Source organism: Meleagris gallopavo, chromosome 1 (genome assembly GCF_905368555.1).
Source record: "Meleagris gallopavo chromosome 1, MGAL_WU_HG_1.1, whole genome shotgun sequence".
Lineage (NCBI taxonomy): Eukaryota > Metazoa > Chordata > Aves > Galliformes > Phasianidae > Meleagris > Meleagris gallopavo.
In genome coordinates, this window is record NC_139404.1 from 47202172 (window position 1) to 47219420 (window position 17249).

General features: G+C 44.6%; 1 protein-coding gene across 5 annotated transcripts; it reads right to left on the reverse strand.

Annotated features, from left to right (window-relative positions):
- Positions 1 to 2028: 2028 nt before the first annotated feature.
- STRA8 (stimulated by retinoic acid 8) lies at positions 2029 to 17034 on the reverse strand. 5 transcript variants are annotated; one of them, XM_085224061.1, is made up of 9 exons: positions 16896 to 17031; positions 15416 to 15530; positions 14474 to 14549; positions 13123 to 13207; positions 12616 to 12768; positions 8889 to 9171; positions 7494 to 7570; positions 5401 to 5512; positions 2029 to 2802 (listed from the first exon to the last, which is right to left on the reverse strand). In XM_085224061.1, the coding sequence occupies exons 3-9, from the start codon at positions 14478 to 14480 to the stop codon at positions 2728 to 2730; spliced, it is 792 nt and encodes a 263-aa protein (XP_085080187.1). In that variant the 5' UTR covers positions 14481 to 14549; positions 15416 to 15530; positions 16896 to 17031; the 3' UTR covers positions 2029 to 2727. The 5 variants fall into 5 exon arrangements, with proteins under 5 accessions (XP_085080187.1, XP_085080177.1, XP_085080171.1 ...); XM_085224051.1 differs by lacking the exon at positions 15416 to 15530 and having other exon boundaries at positions 16732 to 17034; XM_085224045.1 differs by lacking the exon at positions 15416 to 15530 and having other exon boundaries at positions 16283 to 17034.
- Positions 17035 to 17249: the final 215 nt, after the last annotated feature.

Genomic DNA, 17249 nt, shown 5'->3' on the forward strand with positions numbered 1-17249 from the left:
AGGGCCCGTCTTTCATTGCAGCACAGCACAAAGCCCAGGCAGCACAGACTGCAGTGCTGTGTCTGGTGCTGATGATGCTCGAGGCATTTCTCAGAAGCTATTTCTGTCCCCGTTTCAAGCTCAGGCTATTAACTGCCCTTTGAAATTTCTCCTTTAGAGTGTTTGTTATATGCCTGTCTGTTTTTTTTACTCAGAGAGACATGTCTAAATTCTAAAATGAAGTAGGCAGGGATGAGGCTGCAGGATTACCACTCCCCGCCGGCTGCATACGGCCACTTGAGTTTTGGAAACAGCTTTGACTTTGCACCACAGGATGCAGCTTCTGTTTATTTGCTCCTTGATAAGTGAAAGATCAAGGGATCCTCAGGTGCAAAACTGAACACCTGAAGGCTTTTCTGGACTGCCTGGGAACAGCAATCTGCCACCCATGTTACCCTTTGCTCCTGTTTACTCCTCAAAATGTGCTGAAGCCAGGCAGTGTGGAGTGATTCTGCTTGCAGCTTACAGAAGTGCACACAGTGAACTGCCAAAGTGCAGGCAGCAAGTCCTGCTGTTCAAGCTAGAGAGAGTTGGTGAGGGATACATGCTTGTACCTAGTTACACTGGCTCTGGACCAGCTCATTTTCATAGCTTTCTAACAAGATGTGAACTGGGCAGTGATGGGAGCTGCTCTGTTACGTTTACAGTGTTGTGATGATAAAAATCATAAAATGGCTTGGGTTGGAAGGGACTTCAACAATCATCCAGTTCTGACTCCCCTGCTGTGGGCAGGGCTGCCAACCGCTGGATCAGACTGTGTATTAGAAGCTGCTGCACTACAGCACAGCTGTAATGCACCTGGTCTCATTCTGTCCAGTTCGTCCAGGTCTGCCTCCACAACACCCTCACTTCCGCGGCTGCTTTCAGGTTTGCCATTGCTCCCTCCCTGCTGCCCTTCTGCCTCAAACTCCTCCTCCTTCCCACTGCTCTGCCCCAGCAGCCTGCTGCCCTTTTCCAGACTTTTTCATAAGAAGTTTCAAGACCAACCACTGAGCACTGAACAATGTGGTGCCGGTGCACACACAGCAATACTATGCTCAGGAATTAAGGCTGCTTCCCTGCCAAGGCAGAGCAGCCTTTGCACACCGGGGCAGCTCAGCCTCTGGCTGGGTGGTGTTGGCTCTGCACGAGAAGGCTGCCTTCCCATGTGACACAGGCTTGCATCCTGCAAACTGGTCATGCCGCAGGAGGAACCAAAGTAATGTGTTCCTCATCCTCTCCATCTTTTGGAATAGTTATTTCTTACCTTCACACTACCTGAACACACTGTTGATCATGTTTGTGTTCAAGCCTAAAATTCTCCTGGTGAAGCATCAGAAGCTCTCCCATGTGATGATCAAGGGAATGCATCTACATACCATGGTGACCACCTAGAACTGCCTCCTCTGGTGCATGACAGGCTGAAAGTCGATTGAAAATGCAATATTTCTGCTGCTTAATTCTGTCCTGGATTGGTCTTCAAAGCATGGGGATTGAGAGCTAATAAAAATAAGGTTGTTAATCCTTCAGTGTTATCTACTCACATGGCTCTCCTACAGGTTTGCCAAATATGACCTCAACTGATGCAGTAACTGAGGTGGAAAAGTGAAAGGCTTGTTTTTGTAACAAAACTGACCAGATGTCATGTGGCAAATGAACTGGAGATGGCAGCAAGCTGTAAGATTCCACACTGAGAGAAACTTACACATTTTCCCACAAAACTACAGAATGGTAAGAAAGAGCACACAGGACATTTCATGCAAACATTTACACATTTGTCTCTTGTATTCTTTCCTTTAGGAAAGAATGATTTGGCCTCAGATCTCCTGAAAAACCCGTACATGTTACAACCAGCACGTGTCCCAAAACCCAAACCCTCCAAAGCAATATATGCATAGTACTTTAAAATGAGATGGAAAGTAGGAGGGGGGGAGACCTCAATATAACCACTGCCAGAACACTGGCCGAGTCTGCAGAAAGCTGCTAATGACAGCTCAGAGATGTGAATGATCTGTTTTAACTTCAATGCATTTTTAATTTCAAGACACCATCTGAGCAGTACTACTCATCAAAGAACAAGATGCAGCAGAACAGCACAGGGGGCTTTGTTCTCTTTCAACTTTACACACTTTACAAAAATAATCCACAGTTTGTGATTGTATCTGCATCTCTCTGAGCGATTCAGGAGTGGGTGACCACTACAGTTGTCCTCATAGATATGGAATGTCCTCGTGTCACTCTCTGTGAAGAAATTCCTCTGTTGTTTCCAGCCCTGGCTAAAGAATTGTAGAGGAAAGCAATCACTGCCAGGATGCTGGGAGGCACGCTGTGAGTTTTGTAGGTAGCAGTCTGGAGTGTGTAGGTTGCCATGTCCTCTCTGCATCTCTTCCACAGTTCACATTAGGCAAGGTCACTGAATTGCTTCAGTGTATTTGTGAAATGAGGTTAAGCATTAAAAAGTCAGAGAGAAAAATATTTCTTCCTTTAGGTTTTATAAATATTTTAAACCTGGAACGTTTAAAAGTAAAAATTACTCAACTGGTAAGTTATGAAGCACTGATGAGGAAAGGGAAGTCAACAATAACAAACCACAACACAGTGTCTCCCCATTCTGATTGGAGAGATGTTCCTCTGGAAGAGGCACAATCTCTTCACATGCCTGCTGTATCCAGTGATGCTTGGCAAAACATTGGCAAACAGGGATACTACTTATAAATCTTCGTCGTCAAAGGTCTCCGTGCACCTCAGCATTACAGTCTCATAATCGAACTGAAGATCTTCTTCCTGAAACCACCCCAAAGCCAGATAAGGTTAAAAACCACAAGAGTTGACTGTGTTTCAAATTGCCATGAGCCCTGCTTCTGCTCTGAATCAGCAACCAGCACCTCTCAGTCAACTGTTTGTGGTGCCTGATGAAGAATATCTCAGATTCTCAACTAATTTCATTCTAAAATCACAGGTCTTCACCCTGCCTCCATCTACATCGTTTAGATCACGGTAGCAAGCACATCAAATAACAAGCTCTGAAGATACGCGAGCTTCCTTGAGCCTCTAACTTGCACTGTCTTCAGGCTTTGCTGCTCTTTTAGCAACAGAGGGAAATGGTTTTCTTGACTATCTTACAGAGCATAAGTGGCTTTGAGCAATCAAAGTCCAGGACACAGAAATGTTTGCGTCCGTAGACTATGAAACAGCAAATGTACACAATCCAACAGCAGTGCTTTGTAATTGGACAGTTAATCTCAAATGGCATTAACACCGAACTGGCATGTAATGACCACAAGAAAAAATCTGTTACCTCACCAGCTCTGCAGATGGAAGGGACAGAGGCTGCCTTTCACACATCAGTCAGGCACACACTGGGGGCCCTGCCTCTAAGTACAGTACCTGCTGCTTGCTTCCATCTCATCATCTACCACATGTGTGCACGGTGCATCAGGACACCACTTAATCTTTGGGATAATTACACCACCAGCACTGCCCAAACTCTTGGGCAAATGTACCTGTATCAATACTGCATTGAGAGAGTGGTCTGCAGGGATTTGGTTACACACACAGGATAAGCAAGAAGGTCTCCTCTTCAGGACAAGTCCAGGAGTCTTCAGTGCACTGAGTAACCCAGTGTCTGGGTTAAGTTGTGTAGCCTACACCGAGGTCTGCTGCTGCCTGAGGTAGTGTTTCAAACTAGCTGGAGTATTTCCTAGACACAGTCAGCTGCACTTCCATAACTGTCTCCAAACTATTTGCTCAGAGGTAGAGCTGAATTTCTGCTCTCAAAACCAAAAATTTGTCAGTCAAATTTTCTTGCTTCTTGGCAGGACTCTAGATGTGCTGTACCACAGTTATCTAAACCAAAACAGATTGTGATCTTTGCATTATTGCAGACTATTTAGTCTCGGTAAATTCTGCTCACGCTCCCTTTTTACTGTCTTATCACAGACAATTCAAAGTTCTTGAATAAAAAAAGTGCTCAGCTTCCAATTTGCAGCATTTCACTACCACCTACACCACTTTATCTAAGAGCTGTAAGATGGGCTTGGGCTCACACACAGTGATACAGCACCAAGCAGAGGGCAAAAGTAGCACTTAGCCATTCACAGCTGGAAAACATGTACCTTGCATTATGTCATTCTTTCTTTTGTAGGCATCTTCATTTCACAGTCATTTATACAAACACAGAAAGAGCCCTGTTTTTATGCAGAACAGTTATTTACAGACCAAATGGCTGCGTAAATCAGTGTTTGGTCTCTGACAATGACCAGGAGTAGATGTGCAAGTATTTTGCATGCAGTGTGCTTTGTCTCCCTAATACATGCTCCTTCGTTCTGGCACACTGTGCTGTGAGGATGTTCTGCATATGAAATTATATCTGGATCTTTGTCCAGATTTATTAACCATCAGTCAACTCATCTCTGGCGAGTTAACTCTGGTAATCTGCAACTTCTTAATATACTGTTTGTTCACTTCATTGGATGCTGTCTAGTTCTGGTGTTAAGAGGCAATGGATCATCATTCTGTGTACCAAATCCAAATCATTTAGGATCAAAATTTTCTCATGTCACCCCCAGACATTTTTGCTGAAGAGTCCTACTGCTCCTGTTTAATACTTTTGCTATGCCTGCTGTCACCCCCAGGACCTCCTTTAGTGCTAAGGTCTCCAGGAGATTGTATGAACCAAGTGACATGCAGAAATCATTTTGCGATAGATTTAGACAGTGGTGCAGCACTGGTTTCTGGTTCTTTGTGTTGTTGTTTTGGGTTCTGTTTGATTGTTGTCTCAACCATCCCTCACCACAAATATTCCATTTTCTTTAAAGGACAATCTGCTCAAGTAACAGACTGGGTGGAAGCCAGGTGACAGCAGAACATAGAGAAACAGTGGCCATTGTAGAGGCACAATCTGAGCCAAAATAAGCATGTTCTTGCTGAGTGATCTCTCTTTTTTGGTCCTGTATCCATGTGCAAGTTCTCAGACACCTTCTTGGTAATAGGACAAGAACAGGAGGACTAACACTGCAAACACAATGATTTCTGGCTCAGCGAATCTGCACCAGTAAGCTGAAGTTAAGACACAGCACAGCAGCTGCTCTCTTTTAAGAGCTGTTCTCTTTCAAGAGCATAATTGCCCACTCTCAAGGCTTGCCAAACAAGGGCTCAGGGTAGGGAAGCTGGCACCAAGACAAAGCACAGGGTGGTCCCACTGTGTTCAGAATCAAGAGGCAAAGGGTGGGTTATGGACTTGCAGAATGACATCTGAAGCAATAAACCCTAAGCTCTTGTTTTAATGATTCTGGACACTATGATCTGAAGCAAGGGAAATCTCTTTCTGACAGTGACAGAAATACGCTGCTCCTTCTGTAAGGAGCCCCTAGGAAAGCTTACCTGGCAGAAGTGTGTATTAGCAAAGAAAAGGCTTTTTAGGAAGTCAGTGATCTGCAGATAGAGTCTGTGGTCATCCTCTGGATTTTCAGAAATGCCGCTCGTAAATGAAGAGCTGAAAATGGAACAAGAAATTATATTTAATTTCCTCTTCTCTCTTTTCCTCCTCCTCCTCACTTTCTCTCCTTCACATTTTACTTACAAATTACAGAATACTTAAATTGTTTCCATGAGAAATCTGACAAGAAAGACAATAGGTGAAAAAGACAGGAAGGAGTGGAGGTGTAATGAGGAAATGTTGTCTAACAAGTGCAGAAAGATATCTAAGAACTGAGAACTCCAGTGTAAGAAACCACTACCACAACAGAGATCCACTAATACACTACAGCTGTAATAGCACTGTTCTAAGGAAAGGTACACATGCATCATAATGGAGAGCAGAAATGGCCATTTGGCAGTGTATTTTGTTGGGTTGTTCCAAGAAGCAACTTTGACTTCTTTTGCAAAGTTTTTGGTCACAAAATCACACATCAGCTGTTTCCTGGCAAATTTGTACTCAGGTGATCGGTAACTTTGGTATTAAGGTCAGATACTCACTCTGGACCTCACCTCTATGCTCTCCCTGGGATCTTACATATCCCTGCAGCATACCTCTGTCCTGAACTATAAAGCACAGGGTGATAGAAAAAAAGAAGGGCACATGACAAACGCTGACTACTGAAATATTAATCTAATCTGGGGCTTAAACCAGATTGCACAGATGATGCCAATACATTTGCAGTGTTAACAAAGTTTGCTTTTCCTTGTTTCAAAAACAAACAGCAGTTACGACCTAATAAATGTAATTTAATGGATACATGTTTTGTTAAGCTTTACAATATAAACATATTTTGATGAACTGCCAGAACAATCTTATTTCTGTTCATGCTGTTCTGGAAGTGCAGTGTAGAATTACAGTGAAGAAGAAAAGATTCACATTAAAGAATTCTCTAAATATGGAAAAATAAGTAGCTGAATTAAAAAATAAAAACACTATTTGGAAACAGAAAAAAAAAAATCTAACCAAGAGTAAGCAGCAAGAATATGTAAGAGATGATGAATCAGAAGGTGATTTTCTTCTTGAAGAGAAAACCTTTTCTTTCTTTAGTCTACTGGGAAAATCAAAGGCAGTGCTAGTTTTGTATCTGACATGTTCTTTCTTAGGTAATTGTGATCTGACCCGCAGAGAATCATAGAATGGCCTGGGTTGAAAAGGACCACAATGATCATCTAGTTTCAACCCCCTGCTATGTTCAGAATTGCCAACCACCAGACCAGGCTGCCCAGAGCCACATCCAGCCTGGCCTTGAATGCCTCCAGGGATGGGGCATCCACAACCTCCTTGGGCAACCTGTTCCAGTGTGTCACCACCCTCTGTGTGAAAAACTTTATATCTAACCTAAACCTCCCCTGTCTCAGTTTAAAACCATTCCCTCTTGTGTTTCTTTGACCTTTCTGCTCAAGCCAACCGCACTTCAGCTTGATCATCTCTTTCTGATGAAATTAGGGTACTTGAAGAAGATTAAGAGAGATGAAGTTAAAGAAAAAAAAGAGATTATTTTTGTCTCATTAAGTGAGAGTGTAGTTAATTGTCCAGGGAGTGCCTTATGGTCATCACAGAACTTGTAAGTGAGAGAGAAAAAAAAAGGAAAACTTTAGAAATCTTGTAATTTGAAAAGACAGAAAGCTATGCAAAGTAGAAAAAAAAAATTGGAAGAGTTTATCTATTTATCCAGAATCCAGGACTCTTTCTACATTATTCAGGAAGAATCACTTACTAAAAGTGCCTGGTTGTCTCAAAGTTACTGGGCACTCCTGTAAGCTAATCTTCCTGGTTCTGTTGTAAATGCCCATTCCTCATTTCATTCTTCCACCTTAAAAGGCAGTACTACAGCGAGCACAACTGCTGTATGCTACTATTTTAACCACTGACTAAAAGTTAGGCACAAAAGAGAACACTCAGTTACTGACTTACTGTACAGCAAACTTGCTGGGGAGCACTGACTGCCAGCTATTGAGTTACTCTATCTAGCAAAAGGGTAGGTTTTATAATTTACCTCTGGCTAGACAATCCCTGTGTCTCATTTGTTTCAAGGAAACCAGCAGCAACATCAAACGCGTCTTCAAGCATTACCTGTCACAGAAAACATTTTGGATGTCAGCATATCCAGTATTTAAAGAGTTTTACCTAGGGCACAGTTTTTAATAATGAAATCTTAAGAAGTACAATATTTTTTTCTTTCCATTTAACGGCTAGTGTTTCCTTCTGCAGAAATCTACAGGGTTTTGCAGATACAGGAATAAGGAGAAACTATTTCATAACTCAGAACACAAGATGAGTCTGTTCCCTGTGTTTCAGCCTCCAGGAATTAGACTTACGTCTCCCAAAGCATCAGTAAATACATGAATTTAACAGTGCTTTCCAGACTTGACTTTGGCCGTTGCGTTGTTTATAGCTGGAGATCTCAGCTGTACCAGCCATTCTCCATAAATCCGATTCCAGTATATGACTCGTCTTACAAAGGAGTTTGGATTCTCCTTGTGACAGACCAATAATCTCATTAGTTCACTCTGCCATCATGCTCTTCACACATCTTCTGTGCCAGAAAGTACTGCAACATCCCCACGACATTTCCTAAGCAGGTCAGTGGTCTGAATTGCTAATTGTCCTGTGACTCAAAAGAAGCTTGTAAATGCAATTTACAATCTGCTAAAGATGAATCTCTGACCTTCCCTTGCAACTAATAACATTGTACACTTCTCTGAACAGCTACTGCTTAAGCAATCAATGCTTAATCAGGAACAATTTATGGAGAGTTGGCTGTTATTTAATCTCTTTTTTCACATGCTCCCATCTACGCAGTCACTGAATTCTTGGCCCTGCAGAAATGCATGGAATAGGCAGTCATCAGCCAAGTGTTGCTGGAACTGGTCTACAAATACTTTATCTTTGCTACTAAGTGCTCTGATTACTAATAACAAACAAACAAAAAAACAAGCAAAAATCAAAACCCAACAAATTAAAAAACAAGCAACCAGGCAAAAACAGACAGGTCTTAAGAATCTGGACATCTCTTCTGGATACAGATAATCTGTGCTGCATGGAAGACTTGCAGAGGACAGCAGCTGGACAACCCTTGTTCTTGCTCCCCCCCCCCCCCCCCAGCAAGTTAGAGCTAATTTAACTGTTACTTAGCACAGGAATCCACAACTCAACAGAGAATGCCAGGATTGCTGCCACGGCACTCCTGTAGCTCGCTGTCTATCTTACCGAGAGAGAATTCAAGACATTTTCTCAAAGGCTGTTTGTTGTTTCCACTTTTGCATTCAAGTGGTCTTGGGAAAACTTAATTAAAACTACTGTATGTTCTCTAATTAAAAGCTGCAGAGCCAATTAGCAACTGGAGGACTGGAGCTTTAGGGGCAGAGGATATGTGTTATTGAGCACTTACTTCTTCTGGTGTGGAGACCAAGGAACCACTGGCTTCCTCACTGTTACCTCCACTGTCTCTCACATCGCCATCAGCACACGCAGTCTCCTGGCAAGCATCCGTAGGACCCAGGTGGAAATCTCTCTGGCTACAGTACTGCAAGATGCTGTCTCTCCTTTCTTCAGAAAGCTCTTGCCAGAGGTGTGAAATAGCAGTGGAGACCACGGGGAGAGGTACCTCCTCAGCGGAAACAATTCCATGCTCTCTCAGTAGGTCTACTGTGTGCTTATAAAAATACAGGTACCTGAAAGGACAAGGAGCATCTCAAGAGCAAGCTATCCAACTACTGTCAATCAGCGTGGAGGGACAAGGCATCCTATGACAGTAGAACTACCATAGGTTTGACTTGGTCACGGCCTAGGCCATGGTCAGTGCTGAGCTGCCATTGCAAAGTGTACGATGAATATGACCTTTGCCCTTGCACAAGATGCAGTTTCTCTTGTTGGTTTTGGAAGACCTACAGCTGCAAGGAACCTTTGCAAAGCACTGCACTGTGGATGGTAACAGACACTGTATACAACTGAGCTGAGAAACTGAGCCCCTTGGAGTTCTGCTCCTGAAGAGGTGCTGATCCACCCTGAGCTCAGCACAACTGCTGAGGAAACTTCCCTGGGGTGGAAGGATTGCTTGATACTTGGAAGGTGAGCTAAGCATATAATTAGCATTACCTCAGAATTGTGGAACTGTGATTGATCTTTGCAGATAAGCAACTGTTGTGCAACACTTGTTGCTAAACAATTGAATTGTCACCTCAATAGTCTTCTCTAATAAAGCAGCTATGCTGAACAGTTGTAGTTATTATCTAGAAAGACTGTGATGTAATTGCTGCCATCAACAGGGGGGGAAGGAGTAGCAGTGATTCAAAACTACTTCACTGACTTCTCTCTCGGAGACCTCATACAATTACTGAACATTGCCCAAAACCACCAGAGAAATTTAGCAACTCTGCTATGCCAAGATTTCATCTGCAAAGGACAGGTTCCAGCCAGAGCCTCAGCAGGGCTGCCTCAGAATAGGAGCTCCAGGCTGTTGCAGGCCATACTCATCACACAGGCAAATCTCACGCTGCTTTTTCTTAAAATTTGGCATACCTGCCTTTGTATCCTGAGGCTCTTGAACTGCAAGTCACTTTTTATACTTCTGGCACTGCAGTGCTCTAAAAACACTTGGCTGAGGTCATACCTTGATGTACTAGGTACTATACATGCAGATAGAAAGGCAGTACCGTGGGCTTGGAAGCTCCGATTAGTGTGAATATGGGAACTCAGTTCCTACATCTGAGGGACTGCATTCCCAAGACTGAGTTCTGTGAGTGAACTGAGTTCTGCAGTAAAACTAGCAATTCAACATTAATGCTGCAATTTCAAGCTGAAGATGCAAACACAGAAAGAGCTTGCCTCTTCTGTTAGTACTGTGTGGCACAGTGAGCGAGGAACGATAATGTCTACTTTACAAAGTAGCACTGAAGGTTATTTTATGTTTATTAAATGATTAGAGCTCCTCAGATGAAAGAACATGTATTCGAAGGAGTAAAAAGGAAGAGCATAAAGAGCAGTCCTTGTTTCTCAGTTTGACGGGGCACAAAATGTCTCCTTGGAAGAGGTCCCAATTAAGCACATTTCCTGGCTAACCAAACTGCTGCCCGAGAAATTAACCAAAAAGTACTCCATCTTTTTATAACTATTTGTTTTAGTAACCAGTATTGAAAATTTTAAACTCCACATGCAAACACAAACATATTTAAACTCCCATTTCCATGCTCTGAAGTTTTTCTGCTGTTGCTGGACACAAAAATATTGTAAGGGAGGCAAGCATCGTTAGGTCAGCTATTGCACTCACCAAGAATTCTGAACATCCAGCTCCAAATGAAGGATCTGGAGTTTCTCTAAGAGAATATGAATCATCACTAGACTGCTTTGCTAAAGAAATTGAGTTTGAACAAACCGTGAGTCAACAATTTCCTTCCCAGCTGGAAGGAGACAACCACATTTTGCACATTTGCACATTTGGAATACTGGGTAGTCTCATCACTGTAGCTCTCCGTAGAAGCTCAGTGCATTTCTGATGCTGCCCAAATAACATGATTAGACTTATCACTGAGAAGCTGTTGTTTACCGAAGACTCCCTGCTGTTTCATGCCCATTACCACTGATGGTTTTGTAAGAAGAATTAGTTACAGTTCAAGTGCAGGCTGCAATAAAACTGCAGGGTAAATGCCAAGAATCCAAGCAGCACTGCAAAGGCTGTGGTCCACCTCATCAGTGAAGAAGGGGAAATATAGGTGCTTATGGCCCTATTATGCAGTCTTTGATGAAGTAGGGCTTACTTCCCCTAGAAAATTCTCAGTCAGCACATTTCAAGGTCTTTCAAATGATACCTTACTACAACCATCTCCAAATCTCACAGGAGCAAAAGCAGTAGCAGTAGGCTGGTGCCACCTGCTGGCAGAGCTGCGGTCTCGTTTTGTTGAAAAACCTCAATAGCCCAGGGGAAAATTATTAAAAAAAACCACCAGTTCAAAGCAAAAAATAATAATAATTTTTAAAAATTGTCTACGTTTTTACTTATGGCTGTGAAGCTCTGGAGGATGCCAGCTAAAGCTGTGGCTTCTCCCACACTCCTATTCTTAAGTCTGGGATGATCACCATCTATGACCCCTGTAGTACATGCTAGTGCCATTTGAGAGCAGGGGGAAGAATGTGATGAACACTCAGTTTTAAGATACCAATAACTTTGAAAAAATAGAAAATTTACCATTAAAATCCTAGATTAAAATACATGGACCACTGAGAGGAAAGCAGTGGTCTCCAATTTTTAGCACCTGTGTCAGGCACTTGGCTAATCCTAAATATGGTTACAGACCGGCACCTTCTGGCTGTGGCACACTCATAAGCACTTATGTTCCTTTCCTCTCTCTCTCTCTCTCTCTGTGTTTCAGTCATATTGAGGAGTACTTTCTGATGTCTTCCAGACTACTGCAGGTTCAGTACTGCATTATTTTCCCTTGTGTCTTCCAGTCCTACGCTGCTCTGATCCTACAAACAAGTACTCCAAGGTGCTAGGAGCTAAACATCCATCTCCAGAAAGAACAACAGCATCCCAGATTCTCATACCAATACCAGACAAGACAATCATCACTTGCAGGGGGAAATATCTGCCCACATCTACCTACCTGCAGTTCTGCAGCTCCCCTGGAAGACATGCAGCTAGCCACTGGCAGGTTTCATCTGGTGCAGCAATTCCTGTCCTCCTCAAACTCAGCCCCATCGTGAAGACAGAACTTGATACTGATACCACAAGCACACAGGGGCAAACACCTGGGTAAGTCACACTGCTCAAGTAAACTCCCATTCCATCTGGGTTAAAAACCACTTGCCTGTTGAACCACTACAGGCATGTTGCAGCTCACTCTACAAGCCACTGGACAGCAGTAAAGCACGTCCAACAGGGACTGACACACTTGAAACATTTTTTTTTCCTCTTTCTTGAGAGTGTGAGGGAGAGCTGGGGGCTGATACCATGCTGGGATTCCATTCATGTGCCAGCCACAGCTCCAGCTTCATCACCAGCAAGGTCAAAGTTGCTGGTACAAGGCTTTTGCAAGGCTCCATGTACAGCAATGACTGGATGCAGTGTTAACGCAAACAGGTGAAAAAAAAAACCTGAAGACAACTTGGGGTGCACCTACCGTTCAAATTCCACCAGATCTGGGGATGAAGTGTCTGGGTACTGGATAAATCCTGGCTTTCCGTCCTCTTCCATTGTTTGGTTTTCACATTCTTGCATCAAATACCAGACGGCAGAATCACTCTCACTCACAGCTTCCGCGGGTGACGCAGTGCTGAAAAGAACACATAGGAAAAAAAAAAAGCCACATGAACAACTTCTTAACTGGATTAATGTCTTTGTCATGGTCACTCCAAGGTCCAGGGCCATTCTTCCCAGCAAGCTTTTCCCCCATCCTTTTGCTCTGCAGGCAAATAAGAAGTCTGTGGCGAGCTGCATAGGAGGCAAAGGAAATACAAACACTGTTCATGCGCTGTGTGAGATTACAGGGGTCCACAAGAAATCTCTTCATCATGATAAAAGGCCTCTGCTTGGAAGTTCAGTAACAATGACAAACAGGCTAAGAGGCACTGGGATGGAAGAAAATGCAAAGTATTATCATCTTCCCTTGATTGGTTTAAACCCTTACCTGTGATTGCTGAAGTGCCTCTTGACATATTCTTCCCTGACTTCCTCCAGGCTGGACGGGTTCCCATCCTCCAGGCTGAAGGACTCTGTTGTTGGCAGAAAGGCAACTGTCACACTGGTGGGGCCTTTGGCTTCCATCTCATCCTCAGTCCCAATCAAGCAGAATAATCCTGACAATTGGTCCTTCAGGAGCCACAACTCTTCATTAGGCAAAAGCGATGTGAGATGCAACACCTCTGCCTCTCCTATATCACTACCACTACTGGGAGCTTCTGATTGTTGAGGAACTCAGATGTCCTCCTTTGTAACATTGGTGTGACAGAACCGATGGTGAAAACAATCAGCAAATCAGAAGTCCCAACAAGAACAAGCACTAGTCAATACAACATTTCATGATTGTCATGTAGTGAGCAAATTGCACATAAAAACCCTGTGATTCAGCAGTAGTATGAGTTTTACATATATGCAAGTAGGTATGAAGGGAAATTTACTTCAAAGCTCTTTTCAGCCACCCCACTGCTTGTGAAGCCTTCAGATTTCTCTCTGCCAAATGACTCCTCCTACCTGTGGCTGCCTTTTATGGGTTACCCAAAGATGTGGGTTCAGAGGACTCTGTTTTAAGCATTATGATCTGTAATTGATACAAATCACTGGAACTGCAAGTTGCACAAATAGCAATGCCTTTTCTAGTGCACCATATTCTTGGAAGGGACATAAAAACATGTCCAAAGGCTCTACCCATCAGCCCCCAATCCTTCTTGTTGCCACCAGAGAGAGTGAGCAGCACCAGAGAGCAGCAGGCATGCTGGTGAGGGCATGGAGTGCATGACAACCTGCCAAGCTGAAAGCAAAACTGACAAAAACAAACCACGGCATCTCTTACCTGTTCCTATGGGACTAGATTCTTAACTAAAGGCTCCAATTTACCATGCTTTTGTGAGGAAACTCTTAACAGATTCTCTCTCCTTTTCCCCTAACTCAGACCAAAGCCTGCAGTTCTGAAGTTCCAGCTCCGGCTGTGCTTGATGAGGAGTGCAGGGTGTGTGACAGCTCTGATGGATACTATGCTGTGGCTGGAAGGAGCACACCTGTTCCTCCAGCCTATGCATGCAGCCTGTGCAGGGATAGGCGGGGACCCTGCCTGCAGCTCAGGGCAGCAGAAGTTAGTTGTATCCTTCCCCTGCCTGGGAGGGCTGGGAATGGCTGTGGATCTGAGGGACAGTGCTTACTGGGTTGATGACATTTGTGCTACAAATAAAGCTGCATTCAAGTCTAATGCTTAATGGGAGCAGCCACGCATCTATCTGCCTCTAGTTAACAAACTATCTGAGGCAAATACTTGCATACAGTACCTTTCATCTTCAGCAAAGAACTCAAGGTTTGCTCCAGCTCCTGGATATATTTCTTAGCCTTACGCAAAACCTGATACTAAACACAAAAAGAAAACAGAACTGATTGCTCTCTGCTCTGACTGGATTCATGTTTCAACAAAACTTAGTTGCTTTCTTCATTTCTTTCCTTCATTTTGACCCTCAGTTATCTCCACGTGTCTGAGAAAATGACTATGATGTTTCACCAGCTACCTGTAGCCTTATGAACAGGAGAAAGATCTAAGAGCAAAGTTAAATACAGAAGATAAATATAAATATGTTGTACAGTACATGTACATAATGCCTAGTCACACAGCCATTTTCTACTTAAGTCACATCTTTTACCAGCAACTGTTCTTGTTTGGATCATTATCTTCTTGGAGCATGTCCAGAATCACCATGCTGTTGCATGTCCTCTTGGTCTACCAGCTTTAGGTGTAAGAATTTGTAATTCACCTCCCCTGAGAATTTTGTTAGGAGAAGCCCTTGCCATGTTCTACTCCAGCTGCACTGATGTCAGCTGGAATAACGAGCACTCTATATCATTCCTTCATTGCAGCATAACGAAGAACATATGGCCAATACCTTTCAACACACCCATCTAAAAATTGCTCCTAGATTTATAGGATCAGTGGGACCACCCAGGACTCAGACAGGAGGTCTCTCTGGCAGAGTTTTCACACCAGATACTTCAGCAAGGCACTAAGCACTAGAATTAGGAGTAAACTTTTGCAGTTAGGACCTCACCTCCAAAGTCATGTCTTGGGCACATGATACTATCAAAGAGTAGCTCAAAGAATTAGTACATTAAGACAATCCAGTCAGATGAGACAAAACAAGTATCTGTTTGGCCTTAGTTCTGAGCTTGTGGTGACTTCAACTTAACTTGCATCTCCTTCAGAGTATGGCAAACTGAACTCTTACCTCGAACTTCGTGGGGGGTAAGGGCCTCAGCCCCAGACAGCAGCACTTTGCATGCTTAGAATCTTGAGGCACTTTACAAGTGTGATCCTGTAAAGCCACTAACCTCTCTGGAAAACTGAAAGTAACCAATCTAAATGAGTTGGTGGCAGAGCTGAATAATCCTGATGGTCGTTCTCCTATCTTCAGCAGGATACTATGCAACTTTTTAGTAGTGTTTTTGTTTATTCCCTCTTCCTCTTTTTTTTTTTTTTTTAAAGAAATAGTTCCTTATTTTAGTAGAGGCCAGTAGGAGCGAGGGTTCCCTCCCCATCTTATTCTCTCAGCGTATTGGATACAGAATGTACCTTATATGCTGAATGAATTACTGCCTTCCTTCTAACTTGATCTGTCCCTAAACTCACTCCTCCCAATTTCCTACCAAAACACTGTGAAATCAAGGTCATTAAATCATAGGATCCCTTGATTTACATCCAAAACACAGCTAAGAAGAAACTACAAAAATTCCGTATGAAAAGCACAGGCAAGCCACATGATAAACCCATGACACAGAGACTGCTAAGCAAGTTGCTCATGATGAGCTGGCAGCTGCAAAGCAGAAGGAATCCAGGAAATCTGCCCAGACTAAAATTACGTACATGCTGGCACCCCTTGGGTTCCCAACGGATAAACTGAAGCACATGTCTAAGACACAATGCCCCATCCCTAAAGGCGCCCAAGGGCAGGTTGGATGGGGCCACGGGCAGCCTAACCTGAGGGGTGGCAGCTCTGCCCACATCAGGGAGGTGAAAAGAAGTGATCTTTGAGATCCCTTCCTCAAGCCATTCTATGACAGCGACAGATAGGAGAAAGGCAGTCACCGCCCCGCACCTTGGAGGCCGGGCTGTCTGACTGGGATAGCACGGTCTCTTGCAGGCTGCTGAAGAGTCCCGCCAGCACTGCGCGGTGCTGGGCCTGTGCCAGGCGTCTGCGTGCGGCGCGGGGCTCCACCTCCTGCGGCTGTGCCTGGGGAGCGGGCCGTGCTCTCGCACAGAGCTCACCGCAGCCACCCGCTGCCTCCATCGGCGGCTGCAACGCAATGGGGGGTCGTGCTGGGTACAGCGAAGGAAACGCACGAGCACTGCGGTGCGTTTTACAGTGGGAAGTGATGGCTTTTGCCTGAGGAATGCTGTCTGTAGGCTCTGACTAAACCCTGATCTTTTGCTAACCTCAAACTGTGGCACCCCACCTCCTGCCCTGTCCGTGTTGGATAACCCATTCCCACAAGATGCTGGGCCTGCTGCCGTCAAACAGCGGCCTCTTTTGCAGCACCATCTTACCCCAATTCACCTCGAGGAAGTGCAGATCCTTGCCCAGCAGGGCAGCTCTGAGGACGGGACAGCTTCCCTATCCCCTCACACTGCCCTGCCCTTCCCTGCGGCTCACTGAGGGGAAGTTCCCCAAAACTGGTCCAATGCCCCCCGTTACCAATTGCACGTATCACCTATGGATAAGACAAACTCCCGCTCCTGCCGTTCCTTCAGCAGCCAGGAGGGGCGAGGCGGCACCGAAGCGGACAGCGGCGTCCCACAGACCACGACGACGGCCGCCCCCGAACACCGCGCTCCCCGCCCAACCCGCCCTGCCCCACCCATGACCGCCGCGCCACTGCCCGCCCGCGCCCAGCAACACGAGCCGCACGTGGCAGCCAGCCAATGGGGACGCAGCTTGCGTCCGGCGACGGCCAATGGGAGACAGAGAAAAACGCGGGCTGGCTGCCGCAAGCGGGTAAGGAAGCAGGGGAGAGAGAGTGGGGCGCTTAGGGGAGGGCGGTGCGCATGTGTGAGCGGCGAGGACT

Bases quoted from the DNA above. Each gene is read 5' to 3' on its own strand.
- STRA8 (XM_085224045.1), bottom strand. From the start codon at position 16,474: ATGGAGGCAGCGGGTGGCTGCGGTGAGCTCTGTGCGAGAGCACGGCCC. The intron at 14,550-16,282 runs GTGCGGGGCGGT...TTTTGTGTTTAG, and splicing joins CAGACAGCCCGGCCTCCAAG to TATCAGGTTTTGCGTAAGGC. The intron at 2,803-5,400 runs GTAAGCTTTCCT...GGGTGGTTTCAG, and splicing joins CTAATACACACTTCTGCCAG to GAAGAAGATCTTCAGTTCGA.